The 27,503-nt window shown below is 38.2% G+C and overlaps 1 protein-coding gene across 1 annotated transcript in view; it reads right to left on the bottom strand.

Moving 5' to 3' along the window:
• LOC150092596 (phospholipid-transporting ATPase ABCA1-like) overlaps nt 1-27,503 on the bottom strand; it is a 982,930-nt gene that overhangs the window by 531,622 nt on the left and 423,805 nt on the right. Inside the window, exon 23 of the mRNA XM_090414749.1 lies at nt 12,576-12,713. Within this exon, the coding sequence (XP_090270875.1) occupies nt 12,576-12,713 (138 nt within the window). The remainder of the gene's footprint in view (nt 1-12,575; nt 12,714-27,503) is intronic.

Genomic DNA, 27,503 nt, shown 5'->3' with positions numbered 1-27,503 from the left:
TTACCAGCTGAGTCACCCTCCTTGCCTGTTCTTGGTATTCCTCACAGAATTTCATCATGTTATGTTACTTCAATAATGCTTTCTTTCTCTGTCTGATGTTGCTTCTACTAGATAGTTTTTGAATAATGTACAAACAGCACTGATCTCCTTTCCACTCAACTTCTCATTCTCTGTTACTCTAAAAGCCATCTGGTGAACTTTTCATATCACTAGCTTTGTAGTTGAATGTATGCTCTTTCCTCAGAGGTTCTCACATGGCTGGCAACCAACCAGGTAATCACTTCATGATCACTCTCACAAACTGAAGGAAAATTTGACACATCATTTATAATTACATCCTTTGATGATATGATTAAATCCCAGATGCTCAATCCTTGAGTAACCTCTGTTATATACTTTCTGAGGTAACTGTCCATCAAAAACTTAAAAATTCATTTTCTTTACTTCTCATTGATATCTCATCATCCCAATCTGTATTGCCATAATTAAAATCGCCCATAATGATTACCCTTCTCATTGTGGCTAATACATTTCATGGCCACTACTCTCCACATTACCAGGTCTATAGTAACATCCAACTAAGCATTTCATTCTATTTACCCTGATCTCATACTATACTGCCTTAAAACCGTTCCCACTATTTACCCCCTTGCATGGACATAACTCCTTTTCTATCACTAATAGCACTCCATCTCCCTTTTTACCCTTTGCATTTTCATGAAAAATACCCTTTCATCTCTATACCTGTCAATGTCATTCTCATCCAACCATGACTCACTTATTCCAATGATGAATACTAGTGAATACAATTTTTGGGTGAACAAACTCGATCAATGCAACCGTTTCTTTTACCTTTGTTTTTCTGATACTTGTAGGTATTTGCATATAAGTATAACAACTCATTCTTGGACCTATAACACGTTTCACTGATACCACTTATTAGATGTGACATCTCCAACCCCAAGCCATTTCTTTTTCTCCTTACCCATTCCAGAACCTTCTTCAAATCCAACTGTTCTCCCTACATCCTGGGCCATCCCTTCTTATCCCCCCCCCCACACAATGACTTTCTCTTTGAGCATTGTCCTTTCCCCTGTCCATCCCGAGTTTCCCAGTTTTAATGTTCACTTGTTTTCTCATTCTTTATACTCATGCTACCGACTTCTCCATTCATAAGCACCACTTCAGTACCTCCTTCCTTACTCTTCTACTCTTTTACATCACCTCTTACTTGTTCAGAATCATTCTGAGCAACTCATTCATTTGTAAACTCATTCCACACATTAATAAACTACAATCCTTTCTCTTCACACATTTCCGCTAACATATCATTCATAATGCTTGCTCTCTGCTTCATCTCATTATTGTGATACATAGGCAACACACTGACTAACTTTCTATCACACTATTATCTTTTATCCTTCTCAACAACCTCTGATATATGGTTTTACATTCTCTTTATTCTCAGTCAAGTCAATTGTTTCTACTATCACTACCAACTCTTTTGCTCACTTACTACTCATATCCAATGCCTCAATCAATTTTCTTTTTATTTCTTTTATTTTTATTTTCATTTTACTTAATGGAAAACAAACCTTGTCCATCTTCTCATTTACCAAACCTATAATAAGCAAATCTCCGTTCACAAGTCTTTTGTTACCGCTTTCATACCAACATCATTTGTTTCTATCTTTTTCACTCTTCCATATATATATATCTACAATTCTCCTCATTTTCCTCTACATGTGTGTGTTCTCTCGCTTCATCTTCACCAAATCAGCTTTCAAATCATGCGGTATTTTTTCACTATCATGCACTCTCACTATCTTATTGTCGATCACACAAGCTTGTTCACTGTAAACCCCACTCACCATCTTACTGTTATTAGCACTCTGTTTTTCTGTCATTATTGCATGGTTTATTGCCAATCAGACTCTTTTCCTTGCTATCACCTCCACATGCTTCCTTAACATTCACGCAATATTTTTCAACAACCACTTCAGTTATGATAACATGTTCCCTACTCATATGTAAACAAGTCAGGTGGTTGGTGAGTGGAATGCATTGCCCGAGTGTGTGTTGTGGATGTAGACACATTGAATCAGTTTAAGACGCGGTTGGATGAGCATTGTATGCAATAGTGAATATTTCCCATGATAAGTCTCTGACTCCATGGAGGTCGGGTGTTGATGATGATAATAATAATAAGTCTTGTGGCCCATAGAATATCACACTTCCTGCATACCCACACTTGTTCCTTTCTCTTATACAGCATTTCCATATAAACTCTGTGACATCTTCCCATTGATACATGCTACATTCACGAACACCATACCATTTTTGAAAAAGCTTCATTATTCAGTTTACCTGTTTTTCGCATTGATCATGGAAATTATGGACAGAGAAAACAGATGAAAATGGTCTACTCCATGTAAGCAAAAAAAAACATTATTTCCATTAAAGAAAGGAGTGAGAATTTGGAGGTGGTTAAGGATGCAAATGCAAATTCAAGTTCTAAAGAAGTTATTATTATTATTATTCAGGCCTCCAAGGAGTCAAAAGACTCATCGAGGGAAGGTCCCCCCCAAGAAACACAAAGTCTATCATACCACTACTTAAACACACTGACCGTTCTCGCTCCCACCACTCCATCAGGCAATGCATTCCACGGCTCAACCACCCTCCACACAAAGAAACCACTCCTTACCCTCTTGCTCACAGTTTCCTTTCGTAACTTCCAGGGATGGCCTCTTGTCATCACTCCTTCCCGCTGTTCAACCAAGCGAAAGAACTCCTCAGTGTCAACCCTGTAACCACCTCTCCACAGTTTAAAAGTATCAATCATATCACCTCTCCTTCTTCTATCCACCAAACTCTGCAGTCCACATTCTCTCAGCCAATCCTCATAATTATCCTTGTACAGTCCTAAAACCATCTTTGTCATCCGTCTTTGTATCCTTTCCACAGTTAATTTATCCCCTTCAAATCCTGAGGACCAAATCTGAGAACAATAGTCCAAGTGTGGTTTGATCAGACTTATACAATGGAATGATAACCCTCTTATCTCTGCAGGTCAGTGTCCTTCTCATAATAGCAGCAATCCTCTGTGTTACCTTCACCACCTTTGCAATATGTCCCCTAAACGTCAGGTTTCTATCAATCATCAACCCCAGATCTCTTGTCTCCCCTACTTCCTCCAGTATAACTCCTACCATAGAGTATGCAGCATCCCATCGATGTTTCCCAAACCTCAAGACCATACATTTTGCTGCATTAAACTGACACCCCCATTCATTTGCCCATCTATCTAGCTTGTTTAAATCCTCTTGCAGGGCTCTACCACATCTGCACTATTACTAATAATCCTTCCCAGCTTCGCATCATCTGCAAACAACTGAATATCCCCCTGCAATCCACTGGCTATGTCATTGATATAAAGGTTAAACAATATAGGTCCTAGTACCGAGCCCTGTGGGACCCCACTTGTAACCGTCTGCCTCCTTGAAACTGCTCCACCATACACAACTCTCTGATACCTATCAGACAGCCAATCCTGAATCCAGTAGACCAATCTGACATCCAGACCATTGTGCTGCAACTTAAATATCAGCTTATCATGTGGCACCCTGTCAAATGCCTTCGCCATGTCTAAGAAAATTGCAGTATATGCCTTTCCCTCATCTAATGTTCTTGTAACTTTATTATAAAAGGCTAGCATATTGCTAAAACAAGAGCATCCTTTCACAAATCCATATTGATTCTGACAGATAACATTATCCTCATCAGCCCAATGCTGTATACGGTCCCTCACTACTTTCTCCAAGATCTTAACAACTACTGATGACACACAGACTGGCCTATAATTAGACACTTCCAGTCTGTTACCACCCTTATGCAATGGCACTATCTTACCTTCCTTTCATTCTCTGGGCACCTTTGCCAAAGCCAGACTTTCATTGAAAAGCCACGTTAAAGGCACTGTCAATTCCCTAGCACATTCTCTCAAAACTCGTGGTGAAATACCATCCAGTCCCACAGCTTTACTAACATCCAGAGTACTCAGTATCTGAAACACACTGTCCTCCTGTACCTCCAGACCTCGAACCAGTCCTATCCCTCTAGCATTAAAACTGACTCCTCCAGGATGACATACTCCAATAAAGTGTTCATTGAACAATTCCACTATGTCCTCTGCATCAGTCACTCTATTCCCATTTTTATCCCACAATATCATTTTTCCACAGTCTTTTCTCCTCCTACTGGCCACATAGCTAAAAAATTCCCTAGGATTTTCTTTGGATCTTAGGGCCAATCTCCTCTCATATTCCAGTTTCGCTTTCCTTACCACACTAGTCACTCTTCTGGCCTGTTTCTTATATTCCTCATGCATCTCTTCACCTGTCTCGTTATATCTCTTCCACAGCCTCTTTTTCGCATGCAATTCCTGTTTAATGTTGTTTGTCATCCACTTTACTCCAAATTGCGTCCTCTTCTTCACTCGTGGTATACAACTTACCATTGCTGATAACAAATATTCTTTCACAATTTCCCATGCACTAATGATATCCCGGCCTTCCAATTCCTCCCTCCATGAAACTTCCCGAAGTTGATGTCTAAGACTATTATAATCACCTGCCTCATGATTCCACATATGTTCCTGTCTCTTTGATACTCTTGCATGTCCATTCATTTTCCAAATCAAAACCATATGGTCACTCTCTCCAACTGGTGGGAGAGACGTCAACTCAGTTATTATCAACTCTTCTGATGCTATAACCAAATCCAAAACTTTTGAACCTCTTGTTCCCTCTGTTACATGTTGCCTAAGACATTTGTCCCTCAAGAATTCTAGAATTTCCATTCCCCTATTGCTACATGCATCTTCCTCTCTCCAATTTATACTACTGAAGTTAAAATCTCCCATAACAATCATTCTTCTTGCACTTGCCAAACTTAGCTGTCTAAACATCTCCTGGTCCCCATCCTCTGTGCTCCTAGGTCTGTAGCAACACCCCACTAAATATCCTGTCTTGCCTACCTCTACCTCACACCATATGCTCTCAAAATCATTTGTCTCACTTCCTTCCAAATTCTCCACTCTTAGAGGACATAGGTCATCACTTATCATAAGTAGTACCCCACCGACAAGCTTTCCCCTCCTATCCTGACAAAAAATGCTATACCCAGCGACTTCTATTGCTGTTGTTATATCCCCTTCTGTCAAGCACGTCTCAGTGATCCCAATAATTTTTGGCTAGGCTGACGCTATCTGCGCCACCAATTGCTCTCCCTTATTCCGGATACTCCTGGCATTAGTACAAAGCATATAAATGTCATTGTTTCTATACCCAGCATTATCCCTTCTAGACTCCACTGGGCTCAGTGTTACCTGACATTGTCTCCCTTCTCCCAAGTATCCATTCCCACAAGAGGCCACCCCTGCTATCATCCTCCCTGGGACACACTGACTCGTTCAGAACAGCAATCTCTCCAGATACCTACGTCCTTCCTCATTCAAATGTAAACGGTCTCTCGTATACAATTCCTCTCTTTCCTCAAACGCACTCCAAGCATCCACATATACCAGTCCTCTCTTGTCACACATTCTCGCTATTATGCCAGTCAATATCACTGCTCTTCTGCTCAGCTCATCATTATCATACCTAGACAACACGCACACTATTTTTCCTCTCTCTGTCTTCTTCCGTACATTCTGAAGCAAAAATCTCATATCTCTCGCTGCCCGACTTACATTACCACTCAAGTCATTCGTTCCTACCATCACAATCATCTCATCCACCCTTTCACCTCTCTTAATTGCCATAGCCACCCTTTCTATTGTTCCTCCTGGCAAACACTCCTCACGCATCCTATCTTGAACACCACGGATCATTGAGTTGCCATACATTATACCTCTTACCATTCCTTCACTCCTATTGTTTCTATTCTCTCCTCTTCTTTTATTCCCATACCTCTCTCTTCTACTGTTTCCATTCTCTCTTCTTCTTTCATTCCCATACATCTCTTTTCTACTGTTTCCATTCTCTCCTCTTCTAGCACTCCCATACATCTCTCTCATTCCCTCTCTCCTACTGTTTCCATTTTCTCCACTTCTAGCACTTCCATATCCCTCTCTCATTCTGTCTCTCCTACTACTGTTTCCATCCTCTCATCTTCTAGCATTCCCATACCTCTCTCTCATTCCATCTCTCCTACCGTTTCCATTCTCTCCTCTTCTAGCACTTCCATATCTCTCTCTCATTCCGTCTCTCCTACTGTTTCCATTCTCTCGTCTGCTAGCATTCCCATAGCTCTCTATCATTCCCTCTCTTCTACTGTTTCCATTCTCTCCTCTTCTAGCACCCCCATACCTCTCACTCATACTCCCTAAATTCTCTCTCTCTCCTACTCTGATTCGCCTTGCATTTATCTCTTCCATTCTCCTAATCTTATCTTTCATGCTTCTGCTCTCATTCACTAGACATTCCACCTCCTCTTTCAACTCATCCATCTCCCTCTGCAGGTCAGTCACTCTTAATCTAAATTCACTCTCCCAAACAAAACCATCTCCTAAACTTTCACAGTCACTCACACCTTCCACACTATCAACTATTATTTTCTCATTCTCTCCTATCACACTACTTGTCTTCTTACATTCATTCCCCGTTCCTGGAGCAACAAAGTCGGATATCGATATATCTAATGTACTTATTTCCTCCAACTGCCTGCATTTTGCACACATACGCTCTCCACTCTCTTTAACAAGCCACATATGTAATTCCCGAGACGCATACATGCCGCAAGTACTGCATGCCACAAAGTCCCTTATGATATTGCTAATAATTGAGTTCTGAAATGGCGGAGGACTTGACGTTACACCACTTGCGACTGCTGCTGAATCCACCATCATTCCTTACTGCCGAGTAGTGTAATCTTTAATAATTATTCAATTAATAAATAAGAGGGAAAAAAGTACAAACATCAGAACATTTAAGTACTAAATATAATTAAATAAAATGAAATATAACTAAATGCAGTAACTTAGCTTCGTTTTGTCTTCCACCATTATCGCGACAGCAACTAACTTCCAAAAAACAACCACTGAAGTACGCTCGTATTCAGAGAAACAATTTAGCACTCAAAAACGTAGAAAAACGGGGAAAAAAGCGGACTATTCACCGATTAAAAATCACTTTCTTCTGCACAGCTCAAATTCACCATCACGTTCACACAGTAAAATGACTCTGCATGCAACATTAGAAGCCTTCATTAATTGTAATGCTCTGAAGTTTTCTTGCAAAATACATAGATTACATTTAGTTTCTTCTTCACTAATTTTATGATTTTCTGCTGTTTAATTTTTGTAATTTTTATTATTATTATTATTATGGGTATCCACGGAGTCAGTAGACTCATCACAGGAGACCCAAACTAGCAAAACATGTCTGTCATATCTCTTCTTGAATTCGTTTACAGATGAAGAGCTCACAACTAAGTCAGGCAATGAATTCCACTCATTCACCACCCTTCAGGCAAAAAACCTTGTTCTGACACCCTTGTTAACCACACACTTCTTTAATTTCCAGGGATGACCTCTTGTTCTTCCATCACTATCACACAGCTGAAACATTTCCCCTGCATCCATTTACTTTGGTTTATTTGTCAAATAAACCTTGCCTGTATAACTCCCCCCCCTGCCATCTCAGAAATAGAACCTCTTAAGTTAAATTATTTCAAATTGACATTATCATGGACAGTATCCTTTGTACTGTAACTTGAGATATTACTGAGATATTTCTACTAATTTTTGGGAAGTTGCCAAACACATGGAGTTCTCAGGAAGGGGTGTTTATGTTCAACTACAAGGCTGATGATTATGAGAGACTCAGGAGTCATCTTAGAACAGTGCCATGGCTTGAGAAGTCACAAGGAAGGAATGTCAGTAGTGTATGGCAAGTGGAGAATTGCTTGAGAGTATCAGTATCGGACTCATACCCAAGGTCAGGAGGATAAACCAAGTTGGAATTAAGTGGATGAATAGGGATATAAAGCAAGAACTGCAAAAAAAAAAAGAAAAAAGAAAACACTGTGAATGAAATATAAAGAAAAAAAGTGATAAGCAGTACAAAGTACAAGCAAGAAAGGTAGCTAGTTGGTAAGGAAGGCCAAATCAGACTATAAGAGAGAATTAGCCAAACAGGCCGAAGTAAACCCCAAAAAGTTTTTTTCTTATGCAACAAGTAAGAGGAAAAATTACTATGGCAGAATGACTTTAAACAATGCTCATGGGAGGAAAGTGACTGAACCAAAAGTCGTTGAGTGATCATTTTGTAAAGCCGTATCATCTAGGTGGTGATTTCACAGTTACAGGCTTGCATATCAACACTGAGGTAGATGAACAGAAGGTGTTCAGCATTTTAAAAAATATGAATGTGAACACAGTAGTGGGACTGGATGGCATATCAGCCTGTGTACTATGTGAATGTGCAGGTGCCTCTGACAAAGTTGTTCAATCTAAATCTCATCTCTGGCAGGGTGCCAAGGGAGTGGAAAGAGGATAAGAGAGTACCATTGCATAGATGTGGTTCCAAGACAGAGGTAGCAAACTATAGACCAATTAATATATTGGGAGTGGTTGTTAAAGTATTGGAAAAACTGGTGAAAGATAAAATACAACAGTCGCAGATAGGGTTGCGATACTCTATAGTGAGCAGCATGGCTTTGTAAAGAGTAGGTTCTGTCTTTGTAACTTATTCACATTTTATAATAAAGTGAGAGCAGAATTAGATAAAGACAATGGCTAAACCACAATACTGCTCAACTTTGCCAAGGCATTTGACAGAATACCATGGGAAAACTATTACAAAAACTGAATAGGATGGGAAGGGATATGAGGCTAATAGCATGGATAGGGGGATGACAGACAGACAGACATACAGACACCAGTATATGGTGGAGTGTAGTCTAGGAGAATCAGCGACTAGTTGAGTAACTCAGGGTTCAGTACTAGGCCCACTGCTCATTAATTTATATATCAATGACATAGGGATAGATTTAAAAGGGGATATTCGTTGTTTGCTAATGATCCAAAACTGGGGAGAGCAATAGTTGATAAGGGTCATTTAGATATCCTGCAGGATTATTTAAATAAATTTATATTGTGGACAAAATGTAAGGTTATTAATTAAGACACTTTGGGTTGAAAAGGTTGCATGTGGTATATCATATTGATGGTATTGGTTTGCAGGAAATTGATAAAGCTAGGGACTTTTGGATAATGGTGGACAGAGTTAAAGTTCAGAGAGCATACTACAAAAGTTGGTAAAATAGCTGAATGAATTACTTGGATGCTGAAAACACATTAACAAGTAAAGATAAGGAAGTTATTATCCCTTTTTATAAGGCTATGATTTGGCCAGATCTTGACAACTGTGCACTGCACAGATTTAGTTAGTTACCTGGGTTCTTGGGGACCAGGAGATGGTCAAAAAGATTCAGAGATGAGTGACCAAGATGGTGACAGGTCTGGAATACTCCCTATGAGGATAGGTTAAAGGTCTGTAGCTACAAAGTTTAGTTGATAGGCAGAAAAGAGGGGACATGATAAAAACTTTTTAAGATATTCAAAGTTTTACAACAAATAGTCAGAGAACTAGGGGCCATACATGGAAGTTGTGTAAGAGTGTGGTTAGCAGGGGTGTGTGAAACAGATTTTTTGTATTGAGAGTGGTGAGTGAGTGGAATGGATTTCCAGAATTGGTTGTGAGTCCCTTGATGGTGAATGGATTCAAGGAGTTGTGTGTATGATGGTTAATTTGGGTCTCCTGTAATGAATCTCTGGACTCCATGGAGATGCAGTAAATAATAATAATAACGATATTTAGAATTTTGAGAAAAACTAAAAATGTTTTTTTATTATTATTATTATTATTACTATTATTATTACCCAAGACCCCATGGAGTCAAAGACTCACCTAGGAGGTCCTTTTATCATACACACGGCTCATCATACCATGCTTTAAATAATCTCAAATTTTCTGAGGACACTACACTCTCAGGCAAGTCATTCCAATCATTAACAACTGCATGAAAAATCATTAACTGCATGAAAAAAATCTGCTTCTCGCTTCCCTGCTCACACCCTCTTTATACAGTTTCCAGGGATGACCTCTGGTTCTCCCCTGATCTCCCACTATTTTCTGTAGACCCTCTCCAGCATTGATCCTATAACAACCCCTTAATAACTTGTAGGTCTCTATCATATCTACCCTCTTCCTCCTGTCCACCGGACTCAGTAAGTTGCATCTTCTCAATCTTTCCTCATACTCGACATTCCAGAGGTTAGAAACTACGTCAGTCATTTCCCTCTGGACCCTTTCCAACATTCTAATCAAAGCCTTATAGAACGGAACAAGAATCTTCCTACTTCTACAAGTCAGTGTCTTCATCATCATTCCCAGAAGCCTTTGTGTTGTCTTCACAATTTTGGCTATGTGTCCCCTAAATTTCAGATCCTTATCCACTATCATCCCCAGATCTCTTATTTCCTCCACCTCCAACAATATATCCTCACCAAGCATAAATTCTGCATCCCATCTTTGTTTTCCAAATTTTATAACCTTACATTTTGTAACATCGAACTCACATCCCCATTCCCATGCCCAATGACTCAATTTATTCAAGTCTTCTTGTAAGGCCACAACATCATCTATACTCTTCATGGTTTGTCCCAACTTTGCATCATCTGCAAACAACTGAATATATCCATCCAAATCTTCACCAATATCATTAATATACAAGTTAAACAGTAATGGCCCTAAAACAGACCCCTGAGGCACACCAATAGCAACTTTCCTTTTTTCTGGATATTGCTCCCCAATACACAACTTGTTGATACCTATCAAATAGCCAGTCTCCAATCCAATGCACTGATCTAATATCCAACCCCATTTGTTATAGTTTGACTATCAACTTATCATGCAGCCTGGTTGGCCAAGTGGTTAGCATATCTGCTCTCCAGCCAAAAGGCTGTGGGTTCGAATCCCGCGGTGGATATGGATGTTTGTGATTGTCTGCGAAAGTGCTAGTGGTGGTAGTGGGTGGTATATGGCATTGGTGTTAGGTGATGAAGGTTGGTGGAGTAGTAAGACGTAGAGCTATAGAGTAGATGCCCTCCTTCGATGAATCTTTGGACTCCCTGGAGGTGTGATGTAATAATAATATAATAATAATAATAATAATAATAATAATAATAATAATACGGAAGAAAAACACCTAAAGGCAGACCAAAAAGTACTTGGATAAAGTTGCTGAAAGAACATTCACATCTACCCAGCTATAGAGTCATGATTGAGATGGCTAAAGATCACGATAAGTGGAGAACCTTTCTTCTTAGTGGACTCAACCCGTTACCAATCGAATGAGATGAGATGAGAGAATAATATTACTGTGTATCCTTCTCCTCTGTCCAAGGAAGCAGTCATCTTATTGTAATAAGTAAGTAGATTACTAAAACATGCCCTTCCTTTAGCAAATCCATGCTGTCCATCAAAGATAATACCATTGTTGTCAACCCAATTCTGGATCCTAGTTCTCACAAGCTTCTCCAACAACTTAACTACAACACGTGACACACAGATAGGCCTATAGTTTGACGCTTGAGTTCTATCACCTCCTTTATGAACTGGTACAATCTTGCCCTCTTTACACTCCTTAGGAACTTGACTCAGTGCAAGACTCGTATTAAAAAAAAATATGTCAAGGCGGCATCAACATTCCTTCAGAATATGTGGTGATATATTATCAAGTCCCACAGCCTTATTAATATCTAGTTTGCTCAACTCCCCATACACCTCTTGCTCGCTTACAGGTGGTCTCTCCTCCCCATGATCAACTGCTCTCATTCTCTCCATGAAGTCACATTCACAAGATTGAAAGACCTTTATGAACTGCTCATTAAGTATCTCCATCACACCTTCCACAACAGCTGTCTTTATACCATTTTCTCCAATCAATGTCATTCTTCCATAATCATTCTTTCTTTTTGCTGGTTACATATCGAAAGAGCTCCCTAGGATTCTTTTTGGCTTCATTAGCTAACTGCTGTTCATACCTCTCTTCAGTTACTCTCACCAACCAAGTCACCCTTGCCTGGTCTTTGTAGTCCTCATGGAATTGGTTATTTCCGCTTCTCTTATGCTGCCTCCATAATGCCCTTTTTCTCTGTATCACATGCTTAATCTCTTTATTCATCCATTTCACACCTACCTTATTTAACCTTCTCACCCTTGGAATACATTTAGACATTCAATCTACTAGATAGTTTTTGAAAATCCCCCAAGCAGCATTGATCTCTTTTCCAGCTAACTCCTCTTTCCATGCTACACTCACAAGCTGTCTCCTGAGTGTTTCATAATCACTTCCCTTGTAGTTCCACATATAAAAGAAACTCTTTTTATCATCTCTTTTTATAAATTTAAAACTCTTTTTATAAATGAAAGTCATTTAAATGAAACTCTTTTTATATAAATCATATTTTGTATTAAAACAATTTAAAAAATAATAATTAAATATACCTGTTTTATATTTTAATAGTAATTCCCAAATAGATCTTCTAGCATAAGGATCAACACCTGCTGTAGGCTCATCTAGAATCACAGTCCTTGATCCACCAACAAATGCAATTGCAATTGATAATTTCCTCTGCATACCACCTGCATTTAGAATGAATGAGGTTCAACTTTTTATACTGAATTTAAATTAACAACATAAAAATATTACCAAAATATTTTAGATCCTCTAAAACAATATTTTTTTTCCCTTATGCTGATGACCACAGAAGAAGTGAAGCCAAAAGGAGTAGGAGGTTACTCAGAGGATAGAGATTCAGAGAATATTAAATTTTAGACTAAGAAGCTAAAAGAATGAACACAATGAAATCTATAGTTAGTTACTGCTACATACCAGAAGGGATTGGATGGCATATGTTGGTAAATTATTACATGAGTGAAAGATGAATAATTGATGTGGGGGGGGGGGCTTCAACTATGGGGACACAGACTGCAAGGGGAAAATGGTCACAAAGAGGGAGAAATGGAATTTACATGGCAGTTAAGAGATAGTTACAGTATCTGAGAAAACATGTAACGGTGAGGACTTAGGATTCAAGAGGGCTGGATCTGGTGATTGCATCAGGGAAATAATAGCCACACTGCCTCCTGCTGGGGAGGGCATTCATGTGTTCTTGATATTGACTTGCAGCATGGTGACATGTTCAGATATGTCTTTATTTTGAGTAAATATCTGTGATATTGATAATCACTATTGGTAGGATTTTCTTTATTTTTGACTGTTTAGTTGAGTGTGTTTGTTTAATTATAAATCTTATTATGTGAATATTGTTTATAAACATTCTATATGGTATCAAATCACTACTATGACATTGAATTAGATATTCAACAATTTCAATATGCAAGATTTAGGGCAATATAGTGTGTTTTTAATGTATTTATTGCTGAGAGTAAATGATTTGTGGTACAAAAGTAAGAGTGGAGAGAGAGAGAGAGAGAGAGAGAGTGCTGAAAGTGTTTCATGAGTAAGTGCAAGAAACACGTCTTATCAGAAGTGGGAGAACAAAGCAGCTAATATTAACAATGTAAGGCAGGATAGTGAAAGTATTGTGGAGAAATGTGTTGCATGGAGTGTATGAAATATGAATGAGTGTATGAAAGAAGTGGCTGAAAGCAATGGGGGAGGTGACAGTGGAGAAAGAAATGGAATGCTTACGTGGAGTCCTTCATAGGACAAAATGTGGGCTCAAGCAAATAGAAAAACGATTATCATGGAATATAGAAGGAGGGAGAATGAAAGAAAAAGCAAATGCGAAATGTTTTAAAAGTGCAAGAAAGTGGGAGTAAAGAGATATTATTGCATGGAGGTTCGATGATAAGAGGTTTACTTAATGAGAAAATGACAACAGCATGTCTCCAAGGTGCAAAGATCAAGGATGTTAGAGAAATTGTTAGTATGAAAAAGGGAGACGTGAAAGAGTTGATTGTTTTGGCACAAAATGATTTCAAATGTGAGAAAGATGTGATGTAAGAGAATATAAAAGAGTTGTTGAATGAAGCAAAAATGAAGAGTGAGAAAGTTAAAATAAAGTGGGTCTACTGCCTCACCATGATTGCTAATGAGTCAATGAGATGATTGTGCATGAGGAATAGTGTGCAGGTTATAGATGAATGGAGTGAATTTGATGATAAAAGGACTTTTATATGCCTAACGGACTGCATTTGAGTTGTTTTGAAGTTAGATATATGGAGAAAGTGTTGTTCAGTGAGGAGTTGGAAGTGCAAAATCAGGGAAACTGGAGACACTGCGTGCAGGAGGAGGTTCCCATAATGTTTTACTAAAATCTGGGACATTCTGAAATTTTTACTTAAAAAACCCGGGACATTTTGTAAAAAAACGGGACGTTAAAAATTAAGAAAACCAAAAATAAAACTATTATATATGTTGCACTTTAAATTAAACGCTGCTATAAACATACATTAACATTAAATTCCACTTTAATCTTGCTACTGGTCAAGACATCTATAGATGTCAAAGTTATCATGGATGCGAAGTGCATATTAAAATTGCAATACCATTGATATATTATTATTATTATTCCTGATACCTCCAAGGAGTCTGAAGACTCATCTCAGGAGGACACCTACAACTGTCTCAACCACTACACCGAACCTCTACTGCAAATCATCTCCATCAACGCCATCTACCACCCACCTCCACCACCACAAGAACTAGTATTTTTTGTCTGTAAATTGCGTGTGTTCTGAAGGGCTAATTTGTCTGTATGCAGGATGAAAAACGAGTTTCTGGGAGAAAAAAACCCTGCTATTACATGTTGATATTACATTATATTAATATTGATATTCCATTGAAATATGTGATGGATACGAAGCATATGAGTATATGCATATTTGATCCATAATAGCCAGTAAGGTGGTTAAAAAAGCATTATTAATCACAAACATATTTAATTAGAAAAATATTAAACAGATTTATGGACCTGTTCAAGAATTTTTTTTTTTTCATATTTGATCATAGAACTCAGCACAAGAGAAATTCTTAAAATATGTCTTTACAAATGATTAAAGCTTTCACTGTTTCAATTTTAAGTCTGTTTTTTTCATTCCAGAGCAAATTTATTAATGAAAAAATACGTTCAACAGCTGCATTAGTTCCTGGCAGTGCTAAACAAAAACTAACTAGGCATTTAATACTCCTAGAATTTATATTGCTTTGTAAAATGAGCAAACATTTCACACCATTTATCACTGACACTTTGATCCTTCTGTTCACTCCACACTTCAAATTTGCTTTCACAATATTTTTTCACACATACAAACTCATCAAATAAGTCCTCTTCATTCATAGTAAAACTTGGTGACACTGTCTGCATGAATATGTAGCTTTCTTCTATGTTCTTCCAAGTTACAGGATCCTTTCCCTTTAAATTCATCCAATCCATAGACTGAAGAGGTGTGAGAAATGGCGTACACCACTCCTGAATATATTCAATACAGGCAGTGGCGTATTTAGGTATAGGCCTTATAGGCCCGGGCCTACAGTGGCAAATTTTGAGGGGCGGTGGAAATTTCCAAGCTCTCATTTTTGAAATTATAACATGAGAAATATTTTTCTTTTCCTCATTGTAAGTTTAGTCTGCAAGAATATTGGCATGTAATCAGATTCCGCATAACTATACAGACTGAGACACATGCATGGAAAGCTACTGTACTGTTGTTTTCCATACGGTAACTTGACACAAAGGCAATAGGGATTAGTGAATTTGATCCTTTTCTTGCTGAGCACATTGCCAAAAGTGGGAAAAAAAGGAAAAGGTTTCGTTTCCTATTTTGCCATGTATGAAGAATTTATTAAAATAATGGGCAAGAAAGTAATCAAATTTATTGTGGAAGAACTTAAAATAGTGAAGTACTATTCCATAAGTGTTGACTCAGTACTAGACTTATCTCATGTTGATCAGTTGTCCATTGTATGATATATGAAAGAACATAGAACTCCTGTGAAGCGTTTCTTCCGTTTCATTCCTAATGTAAGTCACAAATCTTAAGAGTTACAAGAGGCGGTTTTGACTTTACTAAACGAGCTTGGAACTGATGTAACAAATTGTAGAGGGCAGGCATATGATAATGCTAGTAACATGTCAGGCAAGTACTCAGGACTGCAATCAAGAATTCTTGAAATAAATCCATTGGCAGAATTCACACTGTGCACTGGACATTTTCTGTCTCTAATTGGTACTTGAGCTGCTGAATCCTGTCTATACTCTTCTGCATTTTTTGATGTCCTTCAGAAGCTGTACATATTTTTAATATCTTCAACACATCAGTGGAGTGTTCTAAGAAAGCAGCTGGAAACTTCTGCAAAAGTAATCAAACACCCTTTGCCTACCTCGTTGGTCAGCTCGTGATGCTGCCTGTCAGAGTGTTCGTGAAGGATGGATGGAAATAATTTCCACTTTGTTCGAAATTGAAAAATGACACCACCTAGAAGAAAGTTACGCTTTGTCAAGCAAGTGGGATTCTACGGCAACTTCAGTCACTAGAGGTTGGGATCATGACCTGCCTATATGCAGGTCATGAGAAGCAGCACTTTCTGCAGGCCTAGGGGAAGGAAATACCTAAATACGCCACTGAATACAGGTGCAGTAGAAATCTACTGCATAGCTTTCAAACTTTTCAACTGTTATGTGTCCTTCTGTTTCTAATTTTTGCAACTGTTTTCTCACAGTAGTTGTAAGAAACGTTTCTGCCTTCCTACAATTTAACCTTTCCAACAGTTTGTTTGTTTCATCCTTCACTTCAATTACTGTTATATCTTGCTTTTCAATACATTTAATGGTATCATAAAACTTTTTTAACTGGCTTGCAAGGAAATGTAGGAGTGTAATTGAAAGTAGACTTTCAAAGAAATTTTTGAGACTGATAGGATATTTGTCAATAGAAAGAAAATATGACTTCAATGAAGGGAACATGTCAATAACCCTTTGGATTGCAGGCAAAAGAGAGAGTCATCTTGTCTACCCAAAACAGTTTTATACTCTGTGTTTGTGAATTCACAAAATGATTTAAATCTTGTTAATTATTAACTGAAGATCGACAGGTAAGCAATCTGAAAGAGTCTGCACAGTATTATGTATCACATGTGCAGGACAACCAATTCCAATTAAATTGTTCACAGTGTTTTCTTGTATTTTGAAGTACAGATTACCCTTTCCCTTTCTCTTCTTTCCGCCAAAGTTTGTATTTGTATTATCTGCTAATATAGCAATAACCTTTTTCAGGAGATCTAACTTCTGTAACACTTCCAACACATCAGAAAATAAAAGTTCTGAAGTTTCACCACCTAAATTAATGAACTCCAACACATTCACCTTCACACCTTTTTCTGGATGATAGTATCTAATGACTAGAGGCACAAATTTCATGTCAAAGTAGTTTGATGAATTGATTAGTACTGATATAAAACGAACTTCTTATAGCTCTTCCTCAATCTGCTTTGTCGTTAATGGGGCAATAACATTATTATTATTACCTTGCACTTTGTTTGCGAACACCTGAATTTATTGGTGAAAATTTTTTTCACGATGGTTATTGTGCAGTCCATGGAGTTAAAGTTGTGGTTATGCACCACTGTGTGATACGTGAAGGTTGCTTCTTGCGTTGCCAATGATACCTCTTTTTCCCTTTCACTCTTGGTTTTCACAATTAAAAAATTACTTATACTGCAGTTGGAAGTAAGGCTTCCAACTGCAGTATAAGTAATTACTTCGAACAGCAGCTTCATGTTTTTTCGTTTTCACGTGGTTGACTACGTCTGACTGACCACCATGCGAGATGCAAAATTTACAGTTACATAAAGTATATTCCACATTTTCATCTACACCTTTAATGAAAGGAAATTCTCTTCTAATATTATCATTAATACTTCACTTATATTTCGGCATTATAGGGGTAGAAAATGATAAAAATGATAACATGCAAAGTATTGATCAAGTAAGATACTATTATAACAGAAGCATAGAAAAAGAAAACATCGCCATTGGTTACTATTAGTTAGTTATATTATTTATAACACTAATGATTATTATTATAAATAATAAATAAATAAAATTTATTATTCAACATTGTAATAGAAATTGGTACTAAAAACAAGATAAAATCCGTTTAATCATTTTTTTCTGAAGGACAGTTAAAAAAGTGGGACTTTTGGAATTAACTCGGGACATTTTTATAAAAAATGGGACTGTTCCGGGAAAAATGGGAACTCTAGGGTATACAGACATGCATGTCTAGTCAACCATAGGACAAATGAGTGTGAGCACATAAATGACCATACAGAAATAGCCACCCCTGGGGAAAAAATGACAGTATGAGTGCAGAAATGACTGAACAGCTGGATGCAGTTTCCCAGATTTCGAACCTGAATGGATTGGTAATGATATTATGCAAAGGTAACTGTAGGCCCTTGAAATTCATGTATGTAAATGCCAGAAGTATCAGAAATAAAGAAGAGAAGTTTTTAGCACATCAGCTCAATTTATCAAAAATTATTGGCATTAGTGAGACCTGGTTAACTGAGAATGATGAAGTTTACAGGGTTAGAATGTAAGGGTTATTGTATTTTCAAATAGGATAGATGGAACAGGGCAGGAAGAGGGATATTGTTAATAATAGCAAAAGAAACGCTCCCAACAAAAATAGAAGTTAAAGAGGATTTTAGGTCTCAGGGAGATGGTACATTTGAGGCCAGTTTGGCAAGGTCAACAGGCCATGCATTTGGAGCTAGCATGATGAGCGTGGCTAAACAATTATCGTTGGTGAATTCAACTATATCAATTGGTGTCTCCACCTTCTCATGGTGGAAGGCTTGCATTTCCCAATGACCTAGAGAGCAATGCCAGCAGTAATGTAGTCACCATAGGGCCTCCCATGCTAGACAGGCCTATGGGTAGGAACCAGACTGAGAGAGGCATCGCAGTCCTACAGGTTGGGGAATGTTATGAGAACTGCCCACCTCTCTAATGTAAATAACCGACAAGTTATGAAACTGGGCACTAGGTTTAAAACCCAACTGTAATGGCAACAAAATGGAACTGACTAACAGAGTTGGAACATGGAATATAAAAATTTTGTTTAAACCTGGATCTCTTCAATGTGTTATTGACACAATAGAAAATTACAATATTTAGATCTCGGCTATATAAGAAATCAAAATGGCCAAGTTATGGAAACCACAGACAAATAACAGACAATATCATTAGTGTTTGGGAAATTGTGCAGGAATATTTGTTAGCAGCAATAATAAGCTGTATTCTACAAGTGAAGAGGCCACAATTTGGTGTAAAGTGGATGACAAACAATATCAAACAGGAAAGTGAAACTGGAACATTAGAAGAGATTGGCCCAAAGATCCGAAGAAAATCCTAGGGAATTTTTTAGCTATGTGGTTCGGTATGAGGAGAACTGATTGTGGAAGAATGGCATGGAGGAATAAAAATGGAAATAGAGTGACCGATGAAAAGTACACAGTGGAGTTGATCAATGAACACTTTACTGGAGTATTTCATCCTGGAGAAGTACGTTTTCATACTAGAGGGATAGCGCAGGTTCGATATTTAGAGGTGCAAGAGGGGAGTGTGTTCCAAAGACTTAGTATTCTGGATGTTAGTAAAACTGTGAGACTGGATGGTATTTCACCACAGGTTTTGAGAGAATGTGCTAAAGAACTGACAGCTCTGTTGACCTGGCTTTTCAGTGAAAGTCTGCCTACGGGAAAGGTAACCAAGGAATGGAAGGAAGGTAGGATAGTGCCATTGCATAAGGGCAGTAGCAGACTGGAAGTGCCTAATTATAGGCCAGGTTCTGTTTCATCAGTAGTGGTTAATATCTTGGAGAAATTAGTGAGAGAACATATACAGAATTGGGCAGATGAATGTTATTTGTGAGAATCAACATGGATTTGTTAAGGGGCACTCTTGCTTTAGTAATATGCCTTTTATAATAAATGTCAGGTTAGTTCAACTGGATTCGGGATTGGCTGTCTGATAGGTATCAGAGAGTTGTGTATGGTGGGGCAATATCAAGGAGGCAGAGGGTTATAAGTGGAGTTCCACAGGGCTCAGTACTGGGACCTGTATTGTTTAACCTATATCAATGACATTGTCAGTGGATTGGACGGGGTTACTCAGTTGTTTGCAGATGATGTGAAGCTGGGAAGGGTTATTAGTAATAGTGCAGATGTGGTCGCCCTGCAAGAGGATTTGAATAAACTTGATTGACGGGCAAATGAATGTGGTGTCAGTTTAATGCAGCAAAATGAAGTCTTGAAGTTTCGGATACATCAATGTGAGGCAGCATACTCAATTGGAAGAGTTGTGCTAGAGGAAGTAACAGAGATAAGAGATCTGGGGGTGATGATGGATAGAAAAATGAAATTCAGGCAACAAATTGTAAAGATGGTTAGGTAACCCATCTTTGGGTTACCTAAAATATATACAGTGGTACTCTCCAAAGCACACTGACATGTATAAGAAGAAGAGCTCCTGATTGGGATAAGTTTTCTAGGAATAATTAAATATATATGCGTAATTTTTAGAGTAAGAGAGGCTGTATATGTTATGCGCTACAGGTTTTATTAGTGTGGGGGACTTTTTTTGCAAAACTAATTATGAAATCGTTATTATTAGACTTAGTAATTTGCAAAAAATGGTGGTGGCATTTTAGTTTCAGTCGTTTCTTTAACTGTGAGGTCTGTCATATGTATTCTTTCGATTACATAAATGATTTGTGGATATTTGGTGAGGAGGGAAGGAGGGTGTGTGCGAAGTGAATGAGGAATTGGTGAATGCAAATATGAAATTGATGACAGAAAGTGTTAGTAGCGAGATTGTCGCGGGGAAAATGGGTGCACGTTTGAAAGAGCAGGATGGTGAAAAAGAGGAGTGAAAAAATGTTAAAAATTCAGTAAAAAAGAAAAAGTGCGATTTTAAAACTATAATGTATGTTAAAGGGTACAAAAGTGAGATGAGAGTGGTGGAAGGAAACGTAATTGAGAGAACGAATAAAACTAAAAATGGTGTGATGCAGAAATCGAAAGTGAAAAAAATCGAAAGAATAGATGATAGTGAAAAAAGAATGAATGATAGTGAAAGTTCGACGCATGTTGGACTGAAAGAACAGAAACAAAGAAGGATGAATGAGTGTGAAAATGGGAAGAATGAAAGCGAAAGCTGGATGCACGTTGGACCGAGTGAGCTGTATGGGAGTGATGGACTGCATTTGAGTGGTTATGGTGTGAGTTGCTTCGAGAGACTGCTGTTGGAAGGTAGAGAAGTGAATAGAGAGAATGAATCGGATCGAGTGTGAAGTGATGTGGAAGAGCGGGAGAGTAAGACAGGAGAGACTGAAGAGGTGGTTATGAAGCGGGAAATGAATGGCATGATTATAGAAAATGAGAGAATGGGTGTGCAAGAGGAGCAGGGAAATGGGGGGCTCAGGGTGGACAGGAGTACAAAGCATGAGAAAGGTGGATGCTCCAAGAGGAGGTTAGCATGTGTAGGCAGGAAAGGAATGGGATGACCAGGGATCAAGAGGAAACAGTTGGAATTGAAAAGGGTTTTAAAATGAAGAAGCAGAAAGGGAAATGGCCCCAATCGAGCATGGAGAAATCACATCGAGGGAGTGGTAGTATCAGTGGAACTAGCTGTAGATCCAGAAATGAGCTGTTGTGTTTGTATACAAATCCTAGAGGTATGAGAAACAAGACAGATGAAATGGTTGCAATAATTGCATCTGTTCACCCAAAGATTGTAGGAATATGTGAGACATGGTTTGAAGAGGATGACATCCTGGCAGGAATAGAGATGGAAGGGTATGATGTGCTTCGTGAGGATAGAAGGGTAAAAAGGGAGGGGGAGAGCTATTGATGATAGAGAAAGAGTTATGTCCATACAAGGTGGAGATGCAAGAGGGAAATAGGGCCAGTGGTTTTGAGGCAGTATGGTGTGAGATAGAGATAAATAGAATCAAATACTTGGTGGGATATTGTTATAGACCTGGTAATGTGGATGGCGGTGATAGTGAAATGTATAGTCAAATAAGCCAAGCAAATAAGAAAAGAGTGATCATTATGGGTGATTTTAATTATGACAATATAGACTGGAATGAAGAGATAGCAACTGGAAGTAAAGAAAATGAGTTTCTTGAGTTTTTGAAGGATAACTACCTCAGACAATATGTAACGGAGGGCACACGAGGATTAAGGGTCTTGGATTTGATCATCTCATCGGAGGATGTATTATAAACGAGGTGTCAAATCATCCACCAATTGGTGAAAGTGACCATGAGGTGATTACCTGGGTGGTTGCCAGCAGTGCAAGGACCCCTGTGAAAAAAGGGTATATGTGGAACTACAGGGGGGGGGGGGGGATTATGAAGAGCTCAGGAGACAGTTTGCAGGTGTAGCGTGGAATGAGGAGTTAGCTGGAAAAGAGATCAATGCAGCTTGGGAGATTTTCAAAAACTATTTAGTAGATGCAATGTCTAAATGTATACCACGGGTAAGAAGTTTAAATAAGGTAGGTGTGAGATGGATGAATAAAGAGATTAAGCATGCGATACAGAGAAAAAGGGCATTGTGGAGGCAGCATAAGAGAAGTGGAAGTAACCAATTTCATGAGGTCTACAAGGACCAGGCAAGGAGGGTGACTTGGTTGTGAGAGTAGCTAAAGAGAGGTATGAACAGCAGTTAGCTAATGAAGCCAAAAAGAATCCTAGGGGGTTTTTTCGATATGTAGCCAGCAAAAGAAAGAATGATTATGGAAGGATGACATTGATTGGAGGAAATGATATAAGACAGCTGTTGTGGAAGGTGTGATGGAGATACTTAATGAGCGGTTCATAAAGATCTTTCAATCTTGTGAATGTGACTTCATGGAGGGATTGAAAGCAGTTGATGATGGGGAGGAGAGACTGACTGTAAGTGAGCAAGCAGTGTATGGGGGAGTTCAGTAAACTAGATGTTAATAAGGCTGTGGGAATTAATAATATATCGCCACGTATTCTGAAAGAATGTGCCAAAGAGTTGACATCTGCCTTGACATATTTTTTTAATATGAGTCTTGCACTCAGTCAAGTTCCTAAGGAGTGGAAGGAGGGCAAGATTGTGCCACTTCATAAAGGAGGTGATAGAACTCAAGCATCAAACTATAGGCCTATCTGTGTGTCAGGTGTTGTAGTTAACTTGTTGGAGAAGCTTGTGAGAACTAGGATCGAGAACTGCGTTGACAACAATGGTATTATCTTTGATGGACGACATGGATTTGCTAAGGGTAGGTCTGTTTAAGTAATTTACTTACTTATTACAATAAGGTGAGTGCTTCCTTGGACAGAGGACAAGGATACACAGTAATATACTTGGATTTCGTAAAGAAATCTAGGAAATCTAGCAAAGGCTTTTGATATATTACCGCATGATAAGTTGGTAGTGAAACTAGAGTGGATGGGGTTGGATATTGCATTGGTGCATTGGATTGGAGACTGGCTATCTGATAGGTATCAACGAGTTGTATGGGGGAGCGATATCGAGGAAAAGGAAAGTCACTATTGGAGTGCCTCTGGGGTCTGTTTTAGGGCCATTACTATTTAACTTGAATATTAATGATATTGGAGAAGATTTGGATGGAGATATTCAGTTGTTTGCAGATGATGCAAAGTTGGGACGAACCATAAAGAGTAGTGAAGATGTTGTGGCCTTACAACATCTTCTCTACCCTTCACAGTTTTCATCCCAACTGGGCACGGGAATGGGGATATGAGTTCAATGTTGCAAAATGTAAGGTTTTAAAATTTGGAAAACAAAAATGGGATGCAGAATTTATGCTTGGTGAGGATATATTGTCGGAGGTGGGGGAAATAAGAGAGCTGGAGGTGATAATGGATAAGGATCTGAAATTTAGGGGTCACATAGCCAAAATTGTGAAGACAACACAAGGCGTCTGGGAATGATGCGAAGGACACTAACTTGTAGAAGTAAGGAGATTCTTGTTCCATTGTTTAAGGCTTTGATTAGGCCACATACGGACAATTGGGCCAATCCTTGGTCTCTGGTTTTTCAGAAGGATGAAGAGATGTTGGAAATAGTCCAGAGGTGACTGACTAAGGTAGTTTCTAACCTCCGGAATTGCGAGTATGAGGAAAGATTATGATTGAGAAGATGCAACTTGCAGAGTCTAGTGAACAGGAGAAAGAGGGGAGATATGACAGAAACCTGAAAGTTAGTAAGGGGTTGTTATAAGATCAATGCTGGAGAGGTTCTACAGAAAATAGTGGGAGATCAGGGGAGAACCAGAGGTTATCCCTGCAAACTGCTTTTATCATACACACAGCTCATCATACCATTAAAGCTTGGTATGATGAGCTGTGTGTATGATAAAAGGACCTCCTAGATGAGTCTTTGACTCCATGGGGTCTTGGGTAATAATAATAATAATAATAATAATAATAATATCCGTCTGAATGCCAATTATTGATCCAATCCTCATACCTGATATCGAAATCCATATGTTGCAACTTAAATATCAACTTGACCTGCAGCACACTGCCAAATGCCTTTGAAAAATCAAAGTTAATGGCACAGTCAGTTCCTTCGTGCAAACACAGTGAAATCCCACCTAGTCCTCCTGCATTATTGACATAAGTGCCCAATATTCAGAATACATCCTACTTGTTCACCTCTACACCTTCACTGCTCCTTATCCCTGTAGGAATAAAGTCTTCCTTTACCAAGTTGCAAGGCCCTAATAATGTGATCATTAAATAGCTATGTAATCTGCTTTGGTCATTTGACTACCATTTAGCAAAAGAAGTGTTTCTGCCTACAGTTAAAAAAAAAATTCATGGGTGAGAAAAATGGAATTTTTCTCCTTCCTAACCTGAGCCTCATATATTCCTCATGTAACTGTTCACCACTTCTCTCTCTCTCTTTATTATTATTATCACACCAACCTCCATGGAGGCAACAGACTCAATGAAGGTGTCTCACTCAACCAATAACATATTTATCATCTTGAATCTTAAAATCCTCAAGAATCCCTGCATTCACGACACATTATCTTAATGTGTTCCATACATCCACAATTCTCCATGTAAAAATTTACTTCTGACATCTTCTTCACCACACCCTTGCACAACTTCCAGAGATGGTCTCTCATTCTTTCCATCTCTTCTTCTACTCTGTATTACAGTAATTCCTCGATTATTGCACCTAATGCATTCTTCAAAACAGGCACATTAATCGAAAACGCACTAATCGAATATAATAATCTATGGGAAAAAGTATAATTCGTTCCATACTTTGTAGAGCTTCGCTTAGCTTGGTGCCAAGAATAATTGATTCATGCTGAAGGGGAGAAAGAAATGAAGGATACAAATTGGTCACCAACATGCGAAATCAAGTGCTTTATAGATAAAATTTCCCAACTATTATACAAGCAAAATAGTTACCACTTTAAAAACTACAATGATCATAAAAGAGAAATTAATTTTTCAATGTGTAATAATAAACAACTCATCCCACAATACGGACTGATTACCCTATTATCAAAATGGATTCTCTTTTTTGTGACATGCACAGAAATGTCAAATGGTCCCGAATCTGTGGGCGTACTATAGCAGATGATATAAATTTTGGCGGTAAAAATGTGGAACATAGTATACATAATATACATGGAGGTAATGTAGTATGCCATTAAAAATAACTTTGTAAAATTTTTAAATGGTAACTAAATTATTTTATTCTGGCGAGTAATTTTTTAGAATAGTTGGCCATAAAAAATATATAGATAGAAAATTTTTAAAATCGGTAACATTTATTTTTAAGATGTATATAGGCACACTAATTGAATTTTAGAGCTGCACTAATCGAATTTGGATATCAAAAAAAAATGACACACTAATTGAAAGTGCACTAATCGGGGGCACATTAATCGAGGGATTACTGTACTTCAATAAAATACCATAACTTTTGTACCACTTTTTCTCCTATTCACTAAAATGTGTAATTTGCATTGGTTTAACCTTTCTCTCTCTCTCTCTCTCTCTCTTCATAACCAACATTCCAGGTCCAGATATTACCTTAGCCGCTCATCTCTGGACCTTCTCTAATGTTTCCATGTCACAATGAAAACGAGGTGACTAAATCTGAGCACAATAATCCAAGTGTGGCCTGACCATTGTCCTCTATAACAACTTACTTAAACCTAAATATCAGTACTCCTTATTACAGCAGCAATGAAAAGTGCAGTACTTACAATATATCCTTCAATCTTCTGTCTAAATGCAACATCCATATTCCTGCATTCCAAAATGCAATACCTTGCACTTATCAGTCAGTATTAAAACTAGAAACCCCACTGACTTGTTCAAGCTAACTCTGCTGAAAACTTTCTGAAGGGAATTAAAATCAGCAGTAATCTTAACTTAGCATCATCCACAAAAAACTGAAGATCCCCAGTAAATCCACATGAAATATCATGTGGATTGACTTATTTGTTAAATTACATAAATAAATAAATAGGAGGAAATATTATGTGGTTTAACAAATAAAATAAATAGCAAAGGGGCAAAACAACAGAACCCTGAGGCACATCATTTGTTACATGCCTTTTTTTAAGACATTATTATTAACCTAAGACCGCATGGAGTCAAAGATTCATCTATGAGGGCCCTTTATCATACACACAGCTCATCATACCTAACCTTAAAATACATTCAAATTCTGTGCAGACACCACACTTTAAGGAAAGGCATTTGAAGCATTCACAACTCTGCATGCCAAAAACTTACTTCTTCCTCCCTTGTTCACACTTCCTTATACAGCTTCCAAGGATGATCTCTTGTTCTCCTCTGATCTCCCACCATTTTATGAAAAACCTCTTCCACATTGATCCTATAACAACAACTTGGTAACTTCTAGATCTCTATCACACCTCATCCTCCTATCCACTACACTGAAAATTTCATAGTCTCAACCTTTCTTCATATTCAATATTCCAGAGATTAGAAACTATTTTTGTCAATTGCCTCTGGACCGTCTGCAACATCCCTTCATCTTTTTGAAAACTAGGCAAACAAGTCTGTGCACAGTAGTCCATGTGTGGCCTAATCAGAGCCTTATACAATGGAACCAATGGAACAAGACTCTACTTACTTCTAAAAGTCAGCGTCCTCCACATCATTGCCAGAATTTGTCGTGTTGTCCTCACAATTTTGGCAATATATATCTTCTAAATTTCAGATCCTTATCCACCATCACCCCAAGATTTCTTACTTCCTCCACCTCCAGCAATATATCCTGCCAAGAGCAAACTCTACATCCCATCTTTGTGTTTCAAATTTTAAAACCTTATTTTCTCA

The sequence above is a fragment of the Typopeltis vanoorti genome, chromosome 25 (assembly GCF_054136105.1).
Source record: "Typopeltis vanoorti isolate ZY-2024b chromosome 25, IOZ_Tvanoo_1.0, whole genome shotgun sequence".
Lineage (NCBI taxonomy): Eukaryota > Metazoa > Arthropoda > Arachnida > Uropygi > Thelyphonidae > Typopeltis > Typopeltis vanoorti.
The sequence above is the reverse complement of the archived record's forward strand: the minus strand, read 5'-3'. Positions and strand labels throughout refer to the sequence as shown.